This window comes from Berghia stephanieae, chromosome 8 (genome assembly GCF_034508935.2).
Source record: "Berghia stephanieae isolate SIO BIC M18660-M18661 chromosome 8, UCSD_Bste_1.3, whole genome shotgun sequence".
Classification (NCBI taxonomy): domain Eukaryota; kingdom Metazoa; phylum Mollusca; class Gastropoda; order Nudibranchia; family Aeolidiidae; genus Berghia; species Berghia stephanieae.
Genome location: NC_088367.1, coordinates 20,578,762 through 20,605,355, shown reverse-complemented (window position 1 = coordinate 20,605,355; position 26,594 = coordinate 20,578,762). Strand labels below are relative to the sequence as shown.

The window sequence follows — 26,594 nt, the reverse complement described above, 5'->3', positions numbered from 1 at the left end:
ACCCCACCCAGTAAATTCAAAATGGAAGTGTCAATTGCCAAGGATTGAGTCCTTGGTAGTTGACGGTTCATCAACTGCCAAGGAGTCAAATTGGAACTCTTCAGCTGCATGTGGTGATTTCAGTCGAGCCTCGATTTGCGCGCATACGAATCTCGAATCACATCACTTTCTACTTTCTTCCATGCCATTCACTCATTCCTTGTCAATCGTTGTGGAAAGGATCGAGTCAAAACTTGTTGGCATTTGTTTTTAATTTTTATGTCTTTTCACGAATTCCAAGACAAGTTAAAATAATATCAAAATCAAAACAAAAATTGCTGTTGATTTCGGATTCAGCAAAAAAAACAAAAAAACCCAGAAGAATGAAGTGGCAAATCCCTGTCAAGTCCTAGATTTAAAAAAAAAAAAAGTAAGATTTCCTTTTTTTAAAGGAAATATACTGCACATCGTCTTAATAAGGAACAATTAACGTAAAACATTTGTGCAACAAGATAAATCCGTGGCAGTTAATTCTAAATAGTTGACGATTTACCAACTGGCAAGGTCCGTGACAAAAAGAGGAAATATGAGAGAGAGAGAGAGAGAGAGAGAGAGAGAGAGAGAGAGAGAGAGAGAGAGGAGGAGGAAATGACAGAGAAATACACACACAAAGGAAAAAATGGCACAGGGAGGGAAAAGAGAAAATGACAGACAGAAAGAGAGATAGTGTGTGAGAGAGAAAAAAAGAGAAAATTACAGAGAGAGAGTGAGAGAGAGAGTAAAAGAGAGTATTAATTAATATTAATAACATCACTATGTGGCAATACATCACTTCGTGACACTAAAGGTACTCCGTGGCAGTTAAAAGTACACATGCGTAGTTGATGAACTGACACGGTCCTTGGCAATTGACGATTTGACAATTGTCAAGGTCCTTGGCCTTGGCCTTGGCAATTGGATTCAATAGTCTGATGTCACGCGCCCGGCAACGGCGGCCATCTTGGTTCTAAACAAAGAAAATCATTACTTTTTATTCTTCATGCTGGCTAGAACTTTTCATTCCCTTTTCATATGCCTTGTGATCAGAATGTGTAAAAGTCAATACATGATCAAATTGATGGGGTTTTTTACATCTGGATACGCTTTTAAGCTCGCCGGGGAAATATTTCATACGGCGTCAGCCATTGTTCCGATAGTTTAGAGCCAGTGTTACTAAGTTACCATACGTCATTAGGAAGGAAGTGACAGTACGACTGTTAAAGACTATTGACGCTACCATTCGGTCATTCGAAATTAAATAGCCAAACAACAAACATTGTTGAAACACAACAATAAATACGTTCCCACATCATACCACTGATGTTAAGCTTACAAGTCGGTAGTTACTACCTAGAGCCTTGTTCCCTTTTTTATATAGGGCTCTGATCACCACTGTTCTAAAACTGAAACGAAGAGCACCACCGGCAACATAGACTCCATCAGTGAGTATCGATAATAGGTGTTCATTGGAAATTTGACCATAAAAACACATCCATTAACAAACGCATAATTGTGTGCTATAAGAAAATACACATACCTCTCCAGCCTTATCCTTTGCGTCAGCAAGAACTCCAAATGACTTGTAAAGGTCTTCTACGGTCGACATATTTTGTTCCTCGTAGGTTAGCCACAGTCGAAGTACACAATAAAAAGCTCGAGTCGAGAGCGAAAGTAGAGATGGGCGATAATCAATTGTCGATGTCAATACTCAGTACATATAGAGCAGTAAAGTTAGGTGCCCCAAACGTAAACAATAACAAGTTGCTAGTGATTTCCGTTAGGGACCGGAATAATATACGCACAATATAGGTCTCCCAATTTTGTAGTTTGAGTTGTAGGCAATACACTTTCAGTATTGAAAATATGTTTACATAAAATCTAACAGTTGCAGAAATAATAATATAAGGCTAAATTATTATGAAAATCAGGCTCCGAATAATTCTCGTTTTGTTCACACCAGCGCAATAATTTGCTCTGGTCTAAAAATAGATAGACTGTAACTTTTGATAAATTTTAGAAAATTTTACCTTTTGTTCCATAAAATATCCATATCTAGACATTATTTGATGCATGATCGAGTATTTATGAATATGTGTTTCTTTTGCCACCTAACAGCCAAATTTTAAAGGTTATTTTTTTTTCTATTATTTACATTGGAACGTGAGCTGTCAAGACAGGAACATGTGGTTTGCCATGTGCTTCTCGACCTTTGTTTACGTTTAAGGCATCAACTTTACTGTTCTATTGAATCCTCATAGCGAGTACTTGTAGTTAATCAAGCATGTGTATTTCGCTTGGCTAAGAAGCTCACAACATTTCCATCCGGACGTAAAACGGGCCAACACACAAAACTATGTGTAACCATGAACGTTTATAGTCTGGTTAATACAGTTTAGTGAGAACTACTCATAAACATAGATGGCAAAAAACAATAACAAAGATCTGAGTGACGTCAACTTCGTTCTTTCTATAGAGAATGAAAGGGCATATTATTATGCGGCTGAAATCATTGGGCGTCTGCTTGAAATTGAATTTTAAACTTGACCATAATATTTGGGTTGAAATAAGTGCTTTCATGAGAAAATTGAGTGTTTTTTCTAATGTTTGAAAAATTAACTTTCCTAATTCTGGTTAATCTGAAATTAAAATTGAATTAAATTTTATTTACCTCATTCATTGCAATAATATATTTCAAGATTAGCGCGGTGGTTTACAAATAACAGCTATAAAAAGCCACGGTCAGACCATGACCGGAGTATGCATGTTTTGTATGGGATCCACACACAATGGATGGTTTTAACACCCTCGAAAAAGTACAACGAGGAGCGATAAGATGGATCATAAAGGTTACAAAGAAGAAATAACAGACACCGACATGAAGATCCTTGGATTACTGCCACAATTAACCCGTAGACAAGTCATGACTTTTACAACAACTTTTACAAATATCACCACGATCAAATTAACATTACATCCAAGTTTCAGCCTAAACGTTCGAACCCCCGATATAGCGCTTGACAACACATCCACTGATATACAATGAAATGCCCCAGCTTCAAAAACATCTCACAGTAATCGAGTTTCTTCCCTTAAACAGCAAAAGGAAAGGAACAGCCTCCCATAAGAAATTGTCTGCGCGCCCAACATGGAAGCTTTCAAAGACATCTTATCCGCCTACTATATACCTAAGGTAAACTACAGAGCAGCATTAATCGTCAACAATATGGCGCTGACTTAGAAGAGCGAGTACTGATTATAGATCATAATCAACTACTTAGTTGTGAGCATCAAAACTGATATCTATTATCAGTTAGTGCTTATCCTCAAGCCAAAATACCAGGAATGCCATCTCATGTAGTTCCATATCTGAAGCAAACGTCGGAGGTCATCTTCCGCCAAGCTGATCTATCTCTTGCCAATTCTATTAAAGCAGCGCCACCTTTCTCAGCTTCATCTGTCCAAGTTCTTATCCCTTTCAAATACGTTATTCTTTGTCTTCCTCTTATTCTTTTTCCATTCATCTTTCCAGTCAAGGCGAGTATTTCCAAACCAGGGTGGCGGATAATGTGTCCTAAAAATTCCATTTGGCGTTTGATGATTTTTGTTATCAGTGATCTTTTTCTGTTTGCCATTTCTAAAGTTTCTTCATTTCTTTTCCTTTCCATCCATGACACCCTCATCATTCTTCTGTAAAACCACATTTCCACTGCCTCCAGTCTTTTAACCATGGTCTTGTTTATGGTCCAGCTCTCACAACCATATAGCAGCACAGACAGTACATAGCAATCCAGGACTTTGATTTTTGTTTTCATGCTAATATTCCTGTTTTTCATAATTGTATGCAGCTGGTTGAATGCATTCTTCGCCATACCTATTCTTTTCTTTATTTCACAATCTGATTTTCCATTGGATGTTACATTGAAGCCTAAATATTTGAAACATTCAACTTGTTGTATTGTTTGTCCTCTGCTTGTTATTACACAGGCTGGTGGGTTATTATTTGGAATGCCATATTGAATGGAAAAAAGCCAAACAAGTCATAGACTATCAATAAATGAATGGGGTTTTTTTTTTTTTGGTGTTGGTTTTCTTGTTTTTTTGTTGTTTTTTTGTTTTTCGGGGAGGGGGGGGGGGGTGTTTGGTTTGTTTGGTTGTTTTGTTGTTATTATTATTATTTTTGGTTTCTTTTGTAATCAAAAATATTACTATGGTAATATAATTCAAAAGCAAAAGATTTAACACCAAAATATACAATAAAGCCAAACTCTGCCTACAATTTTTCATTATAGGAACTGTGTATTTCCTACACCAGTGTACTGAATACACATATGTGTTTTTTCCTACACCAGAGTACCAAATACACACATGTGTATACCCTACAATGGAAGAGATTAGGTATAAGCGGGTGGTCGGTAAAGGATTGGGCTTTGGTCGGTAGGGGAAGGATAGAGAAGAATTTGGTCGGTAGGGTAAAATTGTATCACATTAACTAACATCACTAAAACATGGGTACTATTTCTTGCCGGGGAAAAACCAGTTGACATAACCAAACATACCACCGTGTCTTAGATTTTGCGACATTTCTCTTTGAAAACGGTATTATTTATGGTGCTTGTTTTGGACGGATTATTTCCCGTAAGGCTCGTAAGGCGTGACAAGGCTCCAGTGGACGGTAGGGGGCAGAACGACTATCTGATGTAAAAAAGTCACCAAAAAAAAAAAAAAAAAAAAAAAGAAAAAAAGAAAAGAAAAGAACAAACCCTAAGACAACCGCGACTGGTACATAATAGAGGGAACAGAAGATTCCACGAGCAATCCGCCCTTGTGCCTATTTTGACATTACCTAAAAGTTCTATTCAAGGCCAAGCAAAAGATCCCGCCATGGAGTAACAATCAAATGTTTACAAATTACAATATATTCTAAACTAGTGACTATAACAGTATATATCAGAGATCATTTACAGAGGACCAAAATTCATAAAATCATTTTTCAGAAAAAGGTTACTTCCATATATTTGACTGACTCCCCTAAAGCTTAAGGTCCCCAGCAAAAGAGAAGAAAAATAAAGGACTGAAAATAAAAAAATAATAATAAAATTTAAAAAAAAAAAAAAAAAAAAAAAAACACAAAAAAAATTGCAATTTCAATCCATAGCATAAACAACATGGAAAAGAAAAAAGAATTGAGGGATAGAAGACCCAGCAAGACACCGCTATGTCCACCACGGGAGGCCTAAAAAGCCTGTCCAGATTCCATTACAAGGACACGAAGCCACTTGGTAAAGACACATAATTCGAAGGGATTAAAAATAAAAAAAAAAAATAAAAAAAAAACATTACAAAGGAAGGGGATAGTTGAAAACTCCATCGACCGAAGTGGTCCAATTCTAGTACAAAGACAAGTATTCATACGATGAGTACAAGCAACGAGGAACTACAACCATGATATTCCGTTCAAGCAAAATTTTATTTTTAATCTATATAATAATGCTTATTTTTATTGATAAAGATAGGATCTGACTATAATTATGACATTAGAGAATTTTGACAACATGATCACGCGTTGTTAACTAAACTAGGTCCCATTAAGAATATATATATAAATATATATATATATATATATATATATATATATATATATATATATATATATATATATATATATATATATATATATATATATATATATAAAATTGGAGTAACCCATAAGTATATTGAATATATAACGAGCAGAGAAAATAGTAGGCCCTCTAGATTTTGTTTGTTTTTGTTAAGGGTTTTACGGCGCTTGCAACACATTTAGGTTATATCAGCGCCAGTAGTAAAAAGGAAGAAAATGGGATAGTACAAAGTTCTAGAATTACAATTAAAGCACCCAGAAAAAGTAAACATAGGGGAACTGAGAACAAATAGGGATCAGATGTAGATTTCAAGAGCACACCACCAATGTACTTAGTTTGAGATCACCTATAAATCTCATCCGGATACAAGCACAAAATCCAACAAAGAGGAATACACTCAAATGCTTACAATATACATTCAAAATAACATTATAATAATACATAACAGAGAGAAGATTTACAAGGAAATGTTTTTGTTATTAAGGGTTTTACGCGCTTGCAACACATTTAGGTTATATCAGCGCCAGTAAAAAGGAAGAAAATGGGATAGTAAAAAGTTCTAGAATTACAAATAAAGCACCCAAGAAAAAGTAAGACATAGGGGAACTGGGAACAAATAGGGATCAGATGTAGATTCCAAGAGCACACTATCAAAGTACTTAGTTTGAGACCATCTATAAGTCACATCCGGACACAAGCACAAAATCCAACAAAGATGTTTGTTTTGTTTTTGTTTTTAAGGGTTTTATGGCGCTTGCAACACATTTAGGTTATATCAGCGCCAGTAAAAAGGAAGAAAATGGGATAGTCAAAAGTTCTAGAATTACAATTAAAGAACCCAAGAGAGAGTAAGACAAAGGGGAATTGGGAACAAAAAGGGATCAGATGTAGATTCCAAGAGCATACCATCAATGTACTTAGTTTGAGATCACCTATAAGTCTCACCAGGACACAAGTACAAGATCCAACAAAGAGGAATGCACTCAAATGCTTACATTATAAATTCAAAATAACACATATAATAATACATAACAGAGAGATGATTAACAAGGGAAAAAAAAATCATCTCCCAAAACAATAACTATGCATTTGACTGTTTCCCTCCCAGCTAGAACTCCGGCCAGGGCCAGGACAAAACCAAGTAATCTCATTCCAAGACAAAGACAGAAAGCATGTTGGAAAACAGATATAAGGGGATAGAAGACACAGTATGTACCACTATGGGAGGTCAGGAACCCCACCCAGGATTTACAAGGAAAAAAATATCATCTCCCAAAACAATTACTTTGCATTTGACTTTTTCCCTCCCAACTAAGACTCCGGCCAGGGCCAGGACAAAAAAAAGTATTCTCATTCCAAGACAAAGACAGAAAGCATGTTGGAAAACAGACATAGGGGGTTAGAAGACACAGTATGGACCCCCCCCCCCCCCCTGCCCGCTATGGGAGGTCAGGATCCCCACCCAGCTCTAGATTATTATTTTTTACACCACATAGCTGCACTATCTAAAAAGCCAACTTTGACAAATGCTCACAAACTAGAAGGTGAATATTAGGAATTCATTGAACGCGGTTAATCAGTATCCTTACTAACAAAAGTATTTGTTCTTTTGTTTTTTTGTTTTTAAGGGTTTTACTGTGTTTGCAATGACTTGCAACACATTTAGGTTATATCAGCACCAGTACAAAGGGAGAATATGGAATATGTTTTGTTTTTATGTTTTAAGGGTTTTACGGCGCTTGCAACACATTCAGGTTATATCAGCGCCAGTAAAAAGGAAGAAAATGGGATAGTAAAAAGTTATAGAATTACAAATAAAGCACACAAGAAAAAGTAAGACATAGGGGAACTGGGAACAAATAGGGATCAGATGTAGATTCCAAGAGCACACTATCAAAGTACTTAGTTTGAGACCACCTATAAGTCTCATCCGGACACAAGCACAAAATCCAACAAAGAGAAATACACTCAAATGCTTACATTATAAATTCAAAATAAATATAATAATACATATCAGAGAGATGATTTACAAGGAAAAAAATATAATCTCTCAAAACAATAACTATGCATTTGACTGTTTCCCTCCCAGCTAGGATTCCGGCCAGTGCCAGGACAAAACCAAGTAATCTCATTCCGAGACAAAGACAGAAAGCATGTTGGAAAACAGATATAAGGGGATAGAAGACACAGTAAGTACCTCCCTGCCCGCTATGGGAGGTCAGGATCCCTACCCAGGAATATGGGATAGTAAAAAGTTCTAGAATTACAATTAAAGCACCCAAGAAAAGGTAAGACAAAGGGGAATGGTACAAATAGGGAAGTGGTATAGATTCCAAGAGCATACCATCGGTGTTCTTAGTTTGAGATCACCTAAGTCTCATTTAGTCACAAGCACAGGATCCCATTAAGAGGAATACACTCAAATGCTAACATTATAAATTCAAAACAACAAATACATATAATAATACATAAAAGAGAAATGATTTACAAGGGGAAAAAATATCATCTCCCAAAACAATAACTATGCATTTGACTGTTTCCCTCCCAGCCAAGGACTCCGGCCACGGCCAGAACAAAACCAAGTAATCCCATTCCAAGACAAAGACAGAAAGCATGTTGGAAAACAGACAGGACGATAGAAGACCCGGTAAGTACCTCCCTGCCCATTATGGGAGGTCAGGAACCCCACCCAGTACTAACACAAGAAAATAATTATATTACTAATACAATACAGTATAATAAGATGAAAATAGAGAGCCTAGCTATTTATTTTTTATCTTTTTGTTATTATTCAAGGCTTCAAGGGACACTTACCGCTCTCTATTTTCCATCTATAAAGAGCTTACCCACAGAAAAAAAATCTAAGCTCTTAATGTTATAGAAAAAATATCTCCATATGAATATGCAGGAACAGCTTACATTTAACACAAAAGACGAGAAATTCACCTGTGTTGCACTAAAACAACTTTTCGAACAGAGATGATTCTGCCTCTTAGCATCAGTGGACCTCCAAATTCAACGTTCATTCCGGTACAAGGAAGATACATGCAAAATGCCTTTCTAAAGGCAGACTAGACCTGTCATAAGCAACAAACGATAAATTTGTATATTTAAAGTAAAAACATCTGAATTGGGAGGGAAAATCTGCATCAAATGAAAATGCACATATTTCTACGCTTAATTAGATATGAGTTATCTTTAAGTGCTTAACGAGTGATGTGGTGTTGGTCAATTTGATCCTATATAATATATCAATTTCTCTGTAAAATTACAATATCTTTTTCACCTGATGTAATGGTGGAAGGCCTGGAAAAAAAAGGTATGAGTATGGAAGGGGGGGGGGGGGGGGGGGGGGAATAGATGTCAATTCGGGGGCCAAAATTCGATCTAATTGAGGACATGAAATAAGGCTTTTTAACCAGTTAACTGCCAAACTCTGGTATGATACGTATTTAAAAATTTGGTCAGAATACTCGTACATCAGATATCGATCAATTTAAATGACACTCATCTTGGTAAAATCTATCAAACCTGGGACTTCTGGTTAACCATCCCTCTACACCACAGCAGTACATTATTTTTTTTACGGCGCGATGATGCATGTTGCTAAAGATCACTAATGACGACAGCGATTAAAATTAAAATCTCTGTATTTGAAGCAGTGCTTTCATCACTTGGCAATGAACAAAATCAATAGCAAAACACTACTGCTATTATTGTTATTATTAAATAATTCAAAGTAATAGTATGAAAGTAAAATATAATAAGATAATATCAAGTCATCTCTTTTACTGTTATCCATACACTGTGTTTGCCAATGATGATAAAAATAATAATAATAATAATAATAATAATAATAATAATAATAATAATAATAATAATAATAATAATAATAATAATAATAATAATAATAATAATAATAATGATAATAATAATAATAATAATAATAATAATAATAATAATAATAATAATAATAATAATAATAATAATAATAATAATAATAATAATAATGATAATATAATAATATTAACAATGATGATGATGATGATGATGATGATGATGATGATGAAGGTGATGATGATAATAATAATAAAAATAGGCATAATAAAAATAGGCATAATAATAATAATAATAATAATAATAATAATAATAATAATAATAATAATAATAATAATAATAATAATAATAATAATAATAATTATAATAATAATAATAATAATAATAATAATAATAATAATAATAATAATAATAATAATAATAATAATAATAATAATGCAGTTATAATAAAATTAAAATATAATGAATAATAAAAATCAAAATAACAACAAATACAAAACAAAATAAAAAGACATCCTGTACAACAAATATAATTTATGAGTTTGTATTTGTGCAATCATTATTTTAATGTATCAATATAACTAGAGCTATTTTCAAGGATTTCAATTTTAAATGTACTATAATGTAATAATTTGGATAGAAATGAACACAACTTAAAAATGGCTCTATCCACATGGTTAAATCGGATAGTTGGAATAATAAAACAATTTGCTACTTATTGTTCGTCTGTTTCATTTTCAGGGGTTTTACGATGCTTGAACACTTGTAGGGAAAATTTGAGGAAAGTTAAAAGACCATAGCTAGTACTATTACGCCGATAGGATGTTTTTAAAATAACCCAAGAAAAATACAAGGAAAATACATATAAAATAACGAGGCTAAGTAGATCAAAGAGCAATTTGTTTGTGTGTCTAGTCTGAGGCCTGAAGTATCATCCGCGGTACAAGCATAGGCCCGCCACCATAAGGGATACGATAAACTCAAATGCTAACATATTTATACGACCCAATGACTCAACCTGGAATGATGTCAGGATGAACTGGCTGTTGAAAAATTGCGTTTGCTGTAAAAATTATAACAATTATGAAATTTAAATTTTTCAAGTTTTTAAGAAATGGCATTCACCCTTCTGAATGAGAGATTTATTGAAGTCACATGTTTTAAAATATGATATAAAACTAAATTTTCAGTGTCAGACTTAATCCAACATATATAATAATTTATAATATAATGCCAATAACAATATAATGCTCACAGACATATCAGCCCAACTGCCTTCCTCTCTGAGAAGACCAAATGCAGGCCCTGAGCTAAACCTGTCTCATTCCAGCACACAGACAAAAAGCTATATGGAAAGGAAAACATTAATGGATATAGGATAGCATTAGAAGGGATATGGGCCCACAGGCCTTGGAGACCAGGATCCCCCTGTTCTAAGAACATAATTCACTTTTTGATTTAATCAAATGTAATCATGATTTGTCCATAAATGATACAATAATAACAAAATGTATTTACAAAAGAGAAAATTATATAAAGCAGCACAACCATTTGTTCTACTGCACAGATATAATAATTAGGGTTTCTCAATCACAATTATCTTGACTAGATATTTAACTCTATGAACTTAGCAGCGGAATTCTGTTGCTGAACAGTAGGATGAATTCATTAAATTACGTAGTTTAAATAAAATAAAACGATGATACATAATTTTTAAAAGCATTTAAAAACTGAAGCAGATAATTAAAAATGAATCAATGCTAAATAATAACTTGTACTGCTTAATTGGACGTCCGCAAATAATAATCAATCAAATTTAATAAAGAACAACAACAAAAGTAAATAAAAATATTGTTTGTTTGTTTTTAAGGGTTTTACGGCGTTTGCAACACATTTAGGTTATATCAGCGCCAGTAAAAAGGAAGAAAATGGGATAGTAAAAAGTCTAGAATTACAATTAAAGCACCCAAGAGAAAGTAAGACAAAGGGGAACTGGGAACTGTGTAGATTCCAAGAGCATACCACCAATATACTTAGTTTGAGATCACCTATAAGTCTCATCCGGACACAAGCACAAAATCCAACAAAGAGGAACACACTCAAATGCTTAATACATTATACATTCAAAATAACAAATATAATAATACATAACAGAAAGATGATTTACAAAGAAAAAAACATCATCTGATGATGTTGTTGTCGGGGTTGTTTTTTTTTTTCGATGACTACTATGTTACTAGTGTGCATCTGTGTCAGTGTGTCTATGTCAATATTGTAGTGTTATAAATGTCTAACCAAATGACAAATTGCCACTTTTTTGAGGACAATAAATATATATTATTTTTATTATTATTATCTCCCAAAACAATAACGATGCATTTGACTTTGACTGTTTCCCTCCCAGCCAGGACTCTGGCCAGGGCCAGGACAGAAGCAAGTAATCTCATCCCAAGACAAAGACAGAAAGCATGTTGGAAAACAGATATAAGGGGATAGAAGAAAATAAAAATATTCAACAAAATATTACATACAAAGAGAGTCATTGTACGAAGGGTAAATTTTGGGTGCGGTTTATCATAAAGTTATCGGGGTTCAAACCTCAGCAGAAATTATGAGATTATTAGTTTTTAACATTTTTTATTGCGTGACACGAGGAAACATTTACTATTTTGCGCTGTGTGAAAGGATGATGGGATAATCAAAAGATTATAGGCGATCGTTTGTTTGTTTGTTTTTAAGGGTTTTATGGCGCTTGCAATACATTTAGGTTATATCAGCGCCAGTAAAAAGGAAGAAAATGGGATAGTAAAAAGTTCTAGAATTACAATTAAAGCACCCAAGAGAAAGTAAGACAAAGGGGAACTGGGAACAAATAGGTATCAGATGTAGATTCCAAGAGCATACCACCAATGTACTTAGTTTGAGATCACCTATAAGTCTCATCCGGACACAAGCACAAAATCCAACAAAGAGGAATACACTCAAATGCTTACATTATACATTGAAAATAACAAATATAATAATACATAACAGAAAGATGATTTATAAGGAAAAAAATATCATCTCCCAAAACAATAACTATGCATTTGACTTTTTCCCTCCCAGCTAGGACTCCGGCCAGGGCCAGGACAAAACCAAGTATGAAGTAATCTCATTCCAAAACAAAGACAGAAAACAAGTTGTAAAACATACAGGGGTATAGAATACACAGCAAGTGACCTCCCAGCCCATTATGGGAGCTGTTTCATTTTAATTCATCCTGCAAGAAAATGCTTTACATGAAAGAATAAGATGGAAATGATTGGCACAAAAAATTTGCAGCACTGTTTGTCCCAAAATTATTGTCCACAAATTAATTAAAATAAACTGACAATAATCTTTTGAGGCAATAATTAGAATTTCGTTTTTTAATTGCTTAAAAGTATTTGGAAAAAAATACTGAAAAGTAAACTCAGTAATGGACTCGAACGAAATTTAAGTAAAGAGTCTACAAAACGAAAATCTTAAAACTTTTAGATCTGTAATGTACAAAATAAAAAACAAAAAAACAACAAACAAACAAACAAACAAATATAACCCCCAAAAAACGTTCAAACCTCAATTATACATGTGTCGATTCAATATTAATACAGAATGGAATTTCTTTTTTTTTAAATTTTAATCAAATAAGAACAATGATGACAATACCAAACAAATGTAACATCATTTTAAAAACTAAAAACAAAACAAAAAAAATTAAAATAAATAAATTAATGATTCGAAAGTAGGACATCACAACAATCAGCACCTTTAACTTTTAAAAGGGAAGGGAAGCATTTTTGTTTTGAGACAACAGAAAGTACCATGAAAGAATGTCTGACAAATTCATAAACATAACATGGCATGTATTCAATGCATTATATAACAAAAGCTTTTGCACTACTTTTAATCAATGAATAGTCATCTTTTGTGGCAAGAACAGCTAATAACTTACAGCGAACCCTGGATACTATGAAGATCAGTTTGCTGTTTTGTTTTTGTTTTTTAAAGCTAGAACTAGAACGCCATTACATATTAAAATAGATTTATTTTTTTTAAACCAAAAAAAAACCCACAAATTTTGTTTGAAAAGCTCCCTATTGAAGAATCCAAGGTCTACTGTAAATTAAATGATGTACATTGAATAGGGACTACTCCTTCAATCAAACAATGAAAATCAACTCTGATGAAATATACGATTATTTCTGCCATTTCAAAATAACCTTTAACATGACAAAATCAATTTAAAGGGTAAGCAATATGCTGAGTACAGCCTTCGATAAGTTTTAGATATTTTCTTAATTCATTAACTGATTGCAAAGTACTAAGTATGCCAACATTAAATGCATTACATTTCTCTCCTTTTTTTTTTACTAAGCTCGGTAAAGACTAAAGAGGAAAATGAAACCTTAGTAAGCCAAAAGTTCTTGATAACTCTGTAGAGCACTTGCCCCACAAGCAAAAGAGTGTGTTTAAGTTTGACTTTAATTCCTTACCCGCAGACTCATTTGTCTATAGTATCCAGCAATGAGTTATGTTTGATCTGGCAGAGAGTACTACACAATAGATTAGCATTCTAACAAAAGGTTAGCAAGTAATAGTAGTCTTTAAGTACTATACTTTTAACGCAAAAGGATAAATTTCAGCTTATAATGATACTTCAGTAAGATAAGACATGGATGAAAATTGACAATTTGTATTTCCTTTTCACATAAGTTATCTAATGATGAAATTGGGGGACCAATTAAGAGAGGGTTAAAGTAATGGAAAAAATAAACAAAACATTCACCAATTGTCTCCCCTTTTCATCAAAAAATAATTTTGTATTTTGATAAAGTGAAACCTGAAAGTTAATTGTTAATGCTGTCTTCTCTTACTCTTATTGATCCCAAATCTGAGTCTTGACAAACACTCTATTTGTTCTTCATCTTTACTTTCTTTATACATGTATATTAAAATTTTGGATTGTTTGCTTTTAAGAATTTTACAGCTCTTCCGACACAAACAAACCATTTCAGTTTCAGCACCAGTGCAGAGAAAGATGACTAAATATTCAATGGATTAAAGATCTGAAATTCAAGCACAGAAGGAAAGGTAAGAAAGTTCAAACATGAAACAGAAGTAGATTCCAAGAGCAATCTATTGTGTGTCTTGCTTCAGAATACTTTAATATCTCACCTTGACAAACACAGTATCTTGTCAGAAATGGTACGATCACATAGTTACAAAACATATGAGTATTGTAAATAAAAACAATATAAAAAAAAAAGATAATTTACAAGGAAAAAAAATATCATCTCTTACACCAATTTGATTGTATCCTTCCCAGCAAAGGTCTTCTGGCAAGCCCAATGTGAAATCAAATGGTGTCATTACCAGAACAATGACATAAAAGTCATGTAAAAAGGACAGCTTATGATATGGGGTGATAAAAAAGATAGCATGGACGTGGACCGATGTAAATCCACCAGCCCGGGTGGCCAATATTCCAATACTGTGAGAGGGATACAACCAACTATAAGACATCTAAATTATTCTCAGGATTATATCTGCTCCTCCAACAATTTGAGGTCCTTTTGTATTTACATTAAAATAAGAGTTTTAAATTAGGTCCAACTTTATAAAAACGAATTATTATAATTGTAGCAATATAGATTTTGATTATAGTATCTGCATTCAAACATAGCTGAATTTGAACAGACCATGCCGCCTTTAAGCATGTTTTAGCCTCAGGCACGCTAAAATAAGATCTTACCAAATTATTTGCTATATGAACTACAAGTCTTTAAGCAGGGTAACTTTGGCTTCAGGCACACTTCAATACAAGACCGCGATTCAAGATTCTGATTAATTGTTATCGTATCCACTGCCTTTTATGGACTGGTGAATTAATGGACAGTGAAATTGTCCAAAATACACTCGAGAGAAAGCAACCTTTAAGTAGAAGTGGCAACCAGAATGCCGTCTTGGAGATGTTACAAAGCTCGATCACTATTCATGTCTTAATGAAATCAACTGGTCTCACATCTGAATTCGAGGCAATTACAAGAGTTGTGCAACAGGGTATTGTTCCACACCGCAACCATAGCTCAATTACTGAATTCTTTTCACATAAATAAGATGGGCCCTCCCCAACACCAACATCACCCCTAATACAAATTACTCTATGTTTTTCAAATTGAGTTATTCCATTTTTACCCTGATGAATTAAGAAAACAAAACAAAACCAAACAAACCCCACTATGGCATGTAACGATAAATAATGCAACAATATTGTGTGGTGTTTTGCGATCATGACTACTAACAAATGGAAATAACTCATGAAATTTTATTCACGGAAATATCTGGATAATGTCTACCTCGAACTCAAGCATGCCTAAGCCAACTCCCGATGACTGAGCTTAAAGGCGGATGGACTGTAACAGTTATTGGTAAATAAAAAAATAATAAAATCACAAAGTATATATTAGAAATTAAATCATCGTTTTGAAATAACAAAAATCAATAAATATTTAACATTGCACAAAACCATTGTAATATGTGACCCACAGTCTCTATCTGTTATCATGATGCAGCGACCAAAATGCTGAAAATTAATTTTAAGACCTTCGTTCGGTTGCCATTTAAATGTTTAGATGTGTTAAAAAGGAACTTCAACTGCAATTTTTTACATTTTCAAAACCAAAAAAAAAAAAAAAAAATACCAAATTGGGATGATGGGTCACAAAAATTAGCAGAATTAAAAAATGTGCTCATCATTCTGATTCAATAAATCAAAAATCTTTTTCCAAAAATGGAGAATGACAACATAAAGATAATTATATATATATATTTTTAAATCATGCTGAATGGAGAGTGCAATTCAGTTAATGCTGGTAAGGATACCTTTGGCAGACTTGAATACCAACATAAATCGTGTGACTTTATTTTTGACTTTTTCATAGTTTATCCAAAAGCAAAGCATATATGTTATATCTTTTCATAATATTCAAAATGATGAATCATAACTTTATTCCAATAGATGGGTTGCCATATTTAGTTATGACAAGGATTTGATCATGGTAGCAGTAGAGGTGGGCTTGAATGTCGTATAATGGCTCATGACCCATTCTGGTAATAAAATGCACCATTCCACATCCCTGGAATGTGTCCAAATTTTGAAAATATAGGCTCTAAAGAATTCCAATTGATGATGACAATTTGCTTATTAGATATTTTGTAAAAGAATATATCTCCACATATTTAGCATATTTTGGACAAAAAAAAAACTATGTATTACAAAGTGCAATTTCCAATTGGTAACCAAGCCTGCTTTTTTGTCAAATCAACGCCTTGACAAAATGAATAAAAGGAATGTAGTACATAACCCATAGGATAGTTATATACAGACTAGTTATATAGATTTAGATAAACGCCTGAAACAACCTTGGGTTAGAGGCACACACAAACACAAAAAAAATATTTTTTTAAAATGGAAGTGGAAGATGAGGAGGCTATTTCAAAATTAGTAAAGAAGTAGGTCAAGACATTAATCTACCCTGCACATCTAGTTTGAGGCCATGCACAGACAAAGTGGAGTCCATGCAAAGAGGAAAAACACTCAGATGGTTTCCAATATTCATGAAAACACATTCACTGAAAGAAATAATTTACAAGAAAATTTATATCTCTACCTCTCTGAGATATGAAAAAGAACTCATGGTTCAATTTTACTAAACTATCTTCTTCAATATGAAAGATCTCAGCCTTAGCAAGTCAACTTGTTGATTTAAACCAAGACAAGGAAAAAATCCAAAAGGAAGGAAACAACAGTTGTATAGGGGGTAATAATACCTACTAATCACTCAAGCGGGCTATTCAACATCTTTTAAAAGAATCAGAATTAACTTTGATGCATGCTCAAAAAATGTGCAGTGAAATCATACTTATCAAGCAACATCTTGCCACACATGTTACATTTACGAATGTCTTGCTTGTCATGCATGTTACGATGAATATGATACATGGCTGCATCTTGGAAAATCAAACAACAAAACTGACAGCAATGAACATCATCTCGTTTCATCAAATGAGTTATCAACTCGTCAGCTGTGAAATTGACTAAAGAAATTCTATTGTTGACTTTGACTAGACCAGAATTGGAATAAGAATTAGCAGGACCGGCGTAGCTCAGTGCTTGTGCAGGATTCATCCCTGGTACCATTCTGTCCCCTCCATTGACCATTTCATCATGACCAGAGCTGCTCCTCCTTGCTTGAGATCTTGTCTCAATCATTCCAATATTGCTGACAGGGACAGTAACTTTCCTGAAACCTGGGTGATCATTATAATTGACATTATGGTTACGAGGAGTATTATGAATATTGCCATGATAGGGTGGGTCATTTTTGTCATCCAAGACTTCTCCTGTATCCTTGTAATGTTCTCCCACTCCATTCTCAACATCTTCATCATCTTCGTCATCATCATCGTCCTCGACAGCACCACCTTGAGCAGTGGTTCCACCAGTGCCTATTCCTGCATTATGCATATTATCTGGATTTTGATTCAATGCGTTAAACCGATGAAGACCATTCACAACTTCCAAATTTTCACCTGATTCCCCATTATCTTTGTCTGGGGACTCGCTCTGCCTCTTCCTGACAAAAGAAGATTTTCTGCGATGACCACTGGTAGTTGGACTGCTCATATTTTGTTGTTGCTGCTGTTGACCAACAGCTACTGAGTTAGCAGACGAAAGTTCACTACTTCTAGAACTGTGCTGCTGTTGATCTGCTGCTTCTTGATCATCCTCAATGCCACCATATGCTACATAACCCGACGGGTGTAAGAACATTCCTTCTGATGAGAAGCTGGGAGCATTTATGTTTGGATTTTTATTGGCATCAGGCCTATTATTTTGATTTCTGTCATGAGGATCCCCTTCCATCTGCTGCTGCTGCTCTCTTCTCTTATCCCCTGAGTCCATTGGATGTCCTCCTCCATCATCTACCCTTTGCTGGTGTTGGTCACGACTGTCCTGCCTTGCTACAGTTTCCTCCTTGAAATCCATAGCAGGATGGTGAAGACTGTGGCTAGGGTTGTTGCTGCCATTTGGACTAGCCATCTCCCCCAGACCTATCTCTTGCTTGATGTACGGCATACCTTGTCCAACCATATGCATCATGTTCACAGAGTCATCTCTTGGCAGACTAGGGATAAGGAATTAAATAAAAATTAAACTTCTTTTTATTTTAAAACGAACTCAAATTACTTTACATGAGGCCCTTAGCCAACAGCATCACTTAACGTGTAAGGCAAAACAAGATGCCTGTATGGTGATATTATGCTTTGTTTTTACAGAGACAACGCTTTTACCACCTAGGGACTAATTTTACACAAGAGTACGGTGAGAACGTGAGTTAAGAGCCTTTTAAATGGATTCAATTTGCACTGCCAGATTATGACTTGAATCAGGGAATTACAGGTCAAACGGCAATTGTCTTACAAGACCACAAAGCCACAAAAGTAAAAGAGGAAATGAGGGAGGATGCACAAGCTCAGTCGGCTACTCCAAGACAGTAGATACCTGGAATAATTTTGCTAGTGTCTTGTGTTTCATAAGGTACAGAGAGGACTGATTGAGTTATTGATCTTCAAATTTTAATCTGAAATATGAAAATCAGTAAAAAAAAATGAAAAGATTTTAAATTGTGAACTCTTTTTTATAATTTCAATGAGACTGAATTTCCATCAGCTCATAACTTTTCTCATTATTCATTTATTTGAAAGTACAGCAATATCCCTTTTACCAAAAGAGCAATAACAGTGATGCAACACATGCTTGAACCATCAATTGCATCACTGATACTGATACTGCTCTTTTCCTAAATATAGTAAGATATTAATTCAAGCTTAAGTTATGACAAAATTGGAAAAGCATGAATATCGATACTCACCTTTGCCGATAGGCTTCCATGCGATCTCCTATCCTGGCTTGATTGGCCATGACAAGTGGCTGCCTTCTAGCATTTGGTATCATGTCCTGCACAGGTCTATCCATATGTTTCTTCAAATGGACGTCCAATCGCTGTTTCTGAGTGAATCCTATGTGACATATGCCACACACAAATGGTTTCTCACCTGTGAGCAAAGAAAATAAGATTATTAGTGAGTTCATGAAAAAAAAAAAAAAAAAAAAAAAAAATATATATATATATATATATATATATATATATATATATATATTATAGATATAATATAGACAAAAATAAAAAATAAAAACGTTTCAGTAAAATCATTCAGCAAATCTGCCCCTATTATTTGCAAATCACTTCCCCAACCTGTGAGGTTTTCTTGTAGTCTTGTAATTTTCAGGAACCTCTCTAGACCTATCTTTTAACCCAATTCATTTGGGCCTACTCTGATGTTTTTATTTTTGTCCCTGACTGTTGCTGATACTTGATCAAAACTCAGTCAAATAATGTGGTCATGTGAACTTCGAGCTTAAATACCAAAAAAAGTGACAAATCACCCCAACTCCTCAACTTGCCATAAATTTGGACTGAACCAGTACCGAAAATTATTGGGAATTGCTAAAATAAATAAAACTATAAAAATTGCAGGTTTTCAGAGTTTGGGTAAGAAATATTCATCATAAACCTCAATGAAAATGTAACAAAACTCAAGTGATTTCTCAATCCTCAGCATTTACATTATCTAGACTTAATAGTTTTGAGACAGTGGCTCACAATGGCCACAACCAGAGTCGAGGCCAATCATTGTCATCTATTCTGTCCCTAACAGAGCTGTTGCTTTAACTTCAATTATGACACATCATATTTGTACAGACATCAATGCAACAAATTGGTATAAAAACTAACTGTTCACTTACCAGTGTGTATTCTTTTGTGGCTACTGAGATGTGAGGACTGAGCAAATCGTTTGTGACAAATGTGGCAAGCATATGGTTTCTCCCCTGTATGAATTCTTTTGTGTATGTTGAGATGGGCCTTCTGAGTGAAACGCTTGTTGCAAACTTGGCATGCATAAGGCCGCTCTCCTGTGTGAATTCGTTTATGCTCAATGAGGGCATTATTGGATGACAGGACGAGTCCACAGTATGTGCATGAATAGATGGGTTTCATTGACTGCTGGTGCTGAGTATGGGTCGGTGGGGGAGGAGTGGGCATAGGAGGTAAAGATGGAGTGCCTTGCATGTTAGACGGAGGATCGTAAGGCATGGAGAATGAGGTGGTCGAGTTACTTGTGTATGGTGATGTCTGAGAATGAGATCCTGGTGTAGGAGTGGATGCATTGTAACCACCCATGTTGATATTATTACCAGCAGCGCCACTTCCACCACCACCACCACCACCCCCTGTACCACTGCCACCATTCCCACCAGGAGTAGTTGGGGTGGTTGGATAAGAGCCAGTGACTGTCATTCCAGGGGGAAGGTTCCCATAGGCTGCTGAATTTGTCATTGGGTTGTTATCATTGTCTGGGAATTGTGGGAAGGATATGGGCCCTCCTTGGTAGCTTGACAGGGCATTGGGATTACTGGTAGGAATAGGGAGTTGACTACTGTCCATCATTGCCTCATACTGCTCCATTTCACAGTCTGGTAAAAGCAAGATGTTAAAAAATTTAACAAATCTGGATATAAATTTTCACCAAAAAAAAACTATAAAAAACAAAAAAAAACAAAAAAGAACTGAAATTATACAAATGGAATGAGAACATTTGGGAAAGCTTGAATATTATTACCAGCTTCTGCTCCTCTGAAAGAAAAGAAAGGCGGGAAGAAGCTCTAAACTTTTAAGCCTTAGTAGGGAAAAAAATACAATAAAATGTAGCTAAGCTAAGGAGGGAGAGTTGAGGAGGACAAAGATATAGAACAATTTTTTAAGACCAGTTACAAAACCAATTATTTGAGTATAAAAGAAAAGGAATACGGCATTCACCACATCGCAAATGAACACCCTTTGTGTAAATTTTAAAACATGATTTGGCTTTTGGTTTTGTTTGGTGGACTTATTTCCCTTAGTCATATTCGCTTGGCCGTTTGGGGTTGGGGGGGGAAAAAAAAAAAAAGGAGAGAGAGAGAGAGAGAGAGAGAGAGAGAGAGAGAGAGAGAGAGAGAGAGAGAGAGAGAGAGAGAGAGAGAGAGAGAGAGAGAGGAGAGGAGAGAGAGAGAGAGAGAGAGAGGAGAGAGAGAGGAGAGAGAGAGAGAGAGAGAGAGAGAGGAGAGAGAGAGAGAGAGAGAGAGAGAGAGAGAGAGAGAGAGAGAGAGAGAGAGAGAGAGAGAGAGAGAGAGAGAGAGAGAGAGAGAGAGAGAGAGAGAGAGAGAGAGAGAGAGAGAGAGAGAGAAGAGAGGAGAGAGAGAGAGAGAGAGGAGAGAGAGAGGAGGAGAGAGAGAGAGAGAGAGAGAGAGAGAGAGAGAGAGAGAGAGAGAGAGAGAGAGAGAGAGAGAGAGAGAGAGAGAGAGAGAGAGAGAGAGAGAGAGAGAGAGAGAGAGAGAGAGAGAGAGAGAGAGAGAGAGAGAGAGAGAGAGAGAGAGAGAGAGAGAGAGAGAGAGAGAGAGAGGAGAGAGAGAGAGAGAGAGAGAGAGAGAGAGAGAGAGAGAGAGAGAGAGAGAGAGAGAGAGAGAGAGAGAGAGAGAGAGAGAGAGAGAGGAGAGAGAGAGAGAGAGAGAGAGAGAGAGAGAGAGAGAGAGAGAGAGAGAGAGAGAGAGAGAGGAAGAGAGAGGAGAGAGAGAGAGAGAGAGAGTCGAGAGAGAGAAGGAGAATGAGGAGAGAGAGAGAGAGAGAGACGAAGAGAGGAGAGAGAGAGAGAGAGAGAGAGAGAGAGAGAGAGAGAGAGAGAGAGAGAGTTGCAGTTAAGGTTTTGGGGAATAGGATACCCGAATCTTTCTCCCAATTCAGATTATTAGCCTCCAGAGTTTTCACCGACGTGTATCTATTATTAGCAGTCTGATAACCGAGCACAATCGTAAGCTTGATTTAAATTATTTCAGCCTGTAGACAGGTGCCCATTAGCCATTGGAAAATTGAAGCGCTAGTTTGGGTTAAAATTTGAATAACACCATTTCACATAACCACTGTTGCATTATTGTTCACAGTATCTGAATGGTTCTGAGATTATTTTAAAGAGCAGAGAAAAAGCTTTCTATTTATGTGATTGAAATCAATGTAGGCTCATTATGTCAAACATTATAATCTTTGATAAAAAATTCGTCATTACATTTTAAAACTTCTATTTTTTTTTTCTCCAAAATTTAGATTGCAAAAAAAAAAAAAAAAAAAAAAAAAAATTTATCTAGATAATTCATTTATCAATGTCTATGCCAAATTTAATCAAGATTGAAGGCAGCGCAATATGTTTAGGCCGCCAATGACCAACCCTCTTTTCCCCACACTAAAGTCGCGTTTTAATCTTTGCAAATAATATAGTAAACTTTGGGTAGTAAAATCATCATAACTTTGGAACCGTTTATCCTAGATCTAAAAGTATGGTATCATATTAAATGGTTTTTAAAGGCATATCTGTATGTCAAAAATCATATTTAATTTCCACTTTTGAGATATCAAATTACCTTAGCCAATTGAGACTATTTCCATTGCCATTACAACAATGAGCCCATAACCATTGGGGTTATCAGACCTGTTCTTAAGTACACCTAGATTTGTACCTCATTATTTTGGTCTAGGCTACACTGACATTGTTTTTAACATTTTATAGAGGTGGTGAGTAAGAGTAAAGACAAATTAGGAGAAAAATACTGCTGAGAATTAGAAGTATGTGGTAGACGCCCATCGTTTGACTTTGATTTTGATAAGCAAGTTTGGATTTGATCTGATTCTCATATCAAGGATCAATTTGTGTTTAAATAATCAGACATTTCATTAAATTTAAATGCAAATGAAAGCGATAAACTGTGTTGGTCATTAGTATAAAATAAAAAATATCTTAACCTCTTCCCCCGATTAGGCAAGTAAGATTTCGAGAGTCGCCCCCCTTGATTCATTGTGGGTGAGCAGAGCTATTTTTATCCTGAGGAAATCGATCGATAGTCTAAAATCAGAGTAGAAATAACGATGGTTCAATCGATAATTTATCAAAGTTCCAATTTAAAACATAATCATCTCTTTAAAAGTTTGTAAAATAACATGGATTAGATGGATTAAGTATCACAAATGAGTAAAATCCCATATTTGGGTCAACCGCATACATTAGAGAACGGCTTATTCACTCTGCACACAAACCTCAAAAACATTCTTTTCAATATCATCGCGAGCCGTTATCGAAACAATCATCTACGGTATCATAATAGCCAACATTTACTTTTCTATCAATTCAAACTTACCAAGGTTGCAGTAAATTGTTGAAATATCAACTTATTTACACTGCATAGGAACTTGAAAGCCTCAGATCCTCTTTCTTTGTGCAAGCTTGGGAGGAAGTAATTATCGCTATCGTCATCAACGCAATCATCTCATCATCGAAAACGACAAGCGGGTCCCTCTAGCGGTAGTTGGGAAGGGAGGTCATTCGATTTATTATTATTATTATTATTATTATTATTATTATTATTATTATTATTATTATTATTATTATTATTATTATTATTATTATTATTATTAGTAGTAGTAGTAGTAGTAGTATCATCTCATCATCATCATCATCATCATCATCATCATCATCATCATCATCATCAATCATCATCACCATTATTATTCTATTTATTATTATTATTTATTATTATTATTATTATTATTATTATTATTATTATTATTATTATTATTTTATTATTATTATTATTATTATTATTATTATTATTATTATTATTATTATTATTGCCTGTTCCGGTTATCAGTGAGTCACGTAGTCTAGCCTATTGGGTTATTTAGACACCTTGCCATTTTATGTCAGTTTATGACTTTCATATAATGATTTCAAATTTGATATTATTGTCATGGTGATGATGATGTTGTTGTTGTTGATGATGATGATGATGATGATGATGATGATGATGATGATGATGATGATGATGATGATGATGATGAGACTTAATAATGATGATGATAATAATAATAATGATGATGATGATAATGATGATGATGATGATGATGATGATGATGATGATGATGATGATGATGATGATGATGATGATAATTGTAGTGGTGATGGTTGTGGTGGTGGCGATGTCGGCGACCACAGCGGCTAAAACGATGGTGATATATACATCGCCATCTCCGTCGTCACCTCGTCGTTATCATCATTATCATCATCGTCGTCTTCGTCGTCGTCGTCGTCACAATCATCATCGTCATCATCATCATCATCATCATCATCATCATCATCATCATCATCATCATCATCATCATCATCGTCGTCGTCGTCGTCGTCGTCATCATCATTATCTTTTCTTTTTCTCAATTAAAATTGAGATTTTTTTTAGCTTTGCTTTTATATAGCACAATATCCACTAAACGTGCCGAAAGCGCTTTATAAGAGGTCCCTGGTCAACAGCAACACTTAGCATGGAGGACGACACATGACGCCTGTTAGACGATATTACAATAATTTTCCGACAGAGACAACGCAAACTAAGTATGGTGAGAGAATTTGAGTAAAGAGCCTTTTCCAAGGACTCAACTATGCGCCAAGCGAGGCTCGAACCCAGGACCTTCTGATCCGAAAGCGAGTGTCATACCACTAGACCACATAGCAGCTCAAACATTACCACACAACACTGTTGTGTTACCAAGTTCATCACTTGACGTCAAAATTAATTTCATCATCATCATCATCATCATCATCATCATCATCATCATCATCATCATCATCATCATCATCATCATCATCATCATCATCATCATCATCATCATCATCATCATCATCATCGTCATCGTAGTCGTCGTCATCATCATCATCAAATTCCGCAGCAGTGTCATCAGAATGAAGATAAGAAGGAGGTGGACTGATCCTAGTGTAAGGCAGTTTGGGAGGGGGCGAAGAGGAAGGAAAGCAAAGATGTCGATAGTAGTCGCGGCCAATGATAGGAAAATAACTAGATGATCGTGATAAACTGAGTTCGAAATATAACAAGATGATAAATTTAAGGAAACCGCAGCATAGCATCTACATTGATGGGATGCCACGGTCACTTTCCTACTGTGCTGGGTTTTTTTTTTAACGCTCCGATAGGCAGATGCGCAGGATAAAGGTGAAAAATCCTCGTCGCCAATGTTGTGTTTTTGACGGGACACCAGAGTAATATTGTGGAATCACTCAACTCAGAAGCGTTAAGTGATTATATTATGTGAGAGAACAGATTTATTACTGAGTATAAGTTAGAGTATATACAAATATATCTCAACAACATTGTAAGTAGGAAAAACAATATAAATAACTCAAATATGGAAAGTAAGGAACAAAGAGTGCATCCTTCTCTAGGGCATGCCACTCCGATATGTGTAAGCACAAATAATATTTCGTTTAAACAATGGACTTGGAATATAATGCCACGGTCACATTCCTACTGTACTGTTGTTTTTTTTTTTTTAATGTATTATTATTATTTTTTTTAATCGTTTACAAATGGAATCCATATTCTTGCTTGATGCACTTTAAAGTCACTCTTTGGAAAGAACAATACATTGGTCCATGGTTACAACCGAGGCTAACAATACATTAACCAGTTAACTGTCGTACTCTGGAGAGAGATACGTATTAATTTAAATATTTGGCCGGAAACTCGTCATTCGAATATCAATCGATATAAATGACTCTCATCCTGGCAAAAGCTCTCAAACCTGAGACTAAGCAAAGACTTCGCGAGGTCCCAGGTTTGAAAGTTTTTGCCAAGATGAGGGTCATTTAAATCGAGGGACGAGTTGAGGGACCAGTTTTCTGGCCAAATTTTTAAATACGTGTCTTTCCAGAGTACGGCAGTTAACTGGTTAAGAATTAACCCACTGCCTCAAACTGGCATCATATAAGAGTGAAACAAAATATTATGGCAAATCGTAAATTTTAACGTCAAAAGGAATATATATGAACCCCCCCCCCCTCCCCCTTTCCATTTTAATAAATTATAATATATTTATTATCTTA

The 26,594-nt window shown here is 35.0% G+C and overlaps 2 protein-coding genes across 2 annotated transcripts in view; both read right to left on the bottom strand.

The window, feature by feature from the left end:
- LOC144978333 (apoptosis inhibitor 5-like) overlaps positions 1 to 1,896 on the bottom strand; it is a 29,028-nt gene extending 27,132 nt beyond the window's left edge. Inside the window, exon 1 of the mRNA XM_078924226.1 lies at positions 1,556 to 1,896. Within this exon, the coding sequence (XP_078780352.1) occupies positions 1,556 to 1,624 (69 nt within the window). The 5' untranslated portion in view covers positions 1,625 to 1,896. The remainder of the gene's footprint in view (positions 1 to 1,555) is intronic.
- A 10,213-nt stretch (positions 1,897 to 12,109) lies between these two features.
- LOC144978332 (uncharacterized) lies at positions 12,110 to 23,984 on the bottom strand. The gene is made up of 4 exons (XM_078924225.1): positions 23,842 to 23,984; positions 20,368 to 21,096; positions 19,433 to 19,616; positions 12,110 to 18,685 (listed from the first exon to the last, which is right to left on the bottom strand). Exons 2-4 carry the CDS (start codon positions 21,086 to 21,088, stop codon positions 17,377 to 17,379), a joined length of 2,214 nt encoding a protein of 737 aa, XP_078780351.1. The 5' UTR covers positions 21,089 to 21,096; positions 23,842 to 23,984; the 3' UTR covers positions 12,110 to 17,376.
- Positions 23,985 to 26,594: the final 2,610 nt, after the last annotated feature.

Bases quoted from the DNA above. Each gene is read 5' to 3' on its own strand.
- LOC144978332 (XM_078924225.1), bottom strand. From the start codon at position 21,088: ATGGAGCAGTATGAGGCAATGATGGACAGTAGTCAACTCCCTATTCCT. The intron at 19,617-20,367 runs GTAAGTGAACAG...CTTTGCTCACAG, and splicing joins CCACAAAAGAATACACACTG to GTGAGAAACCATTTGTGTGT. The intron at 18,686-19,432 runs GTGAGTATCGAT...CCTTATCCCTAG, and splicing joins ATGGAAGCCTATCGGCAAAG to TCTGCCAAGAGATGACTCTG.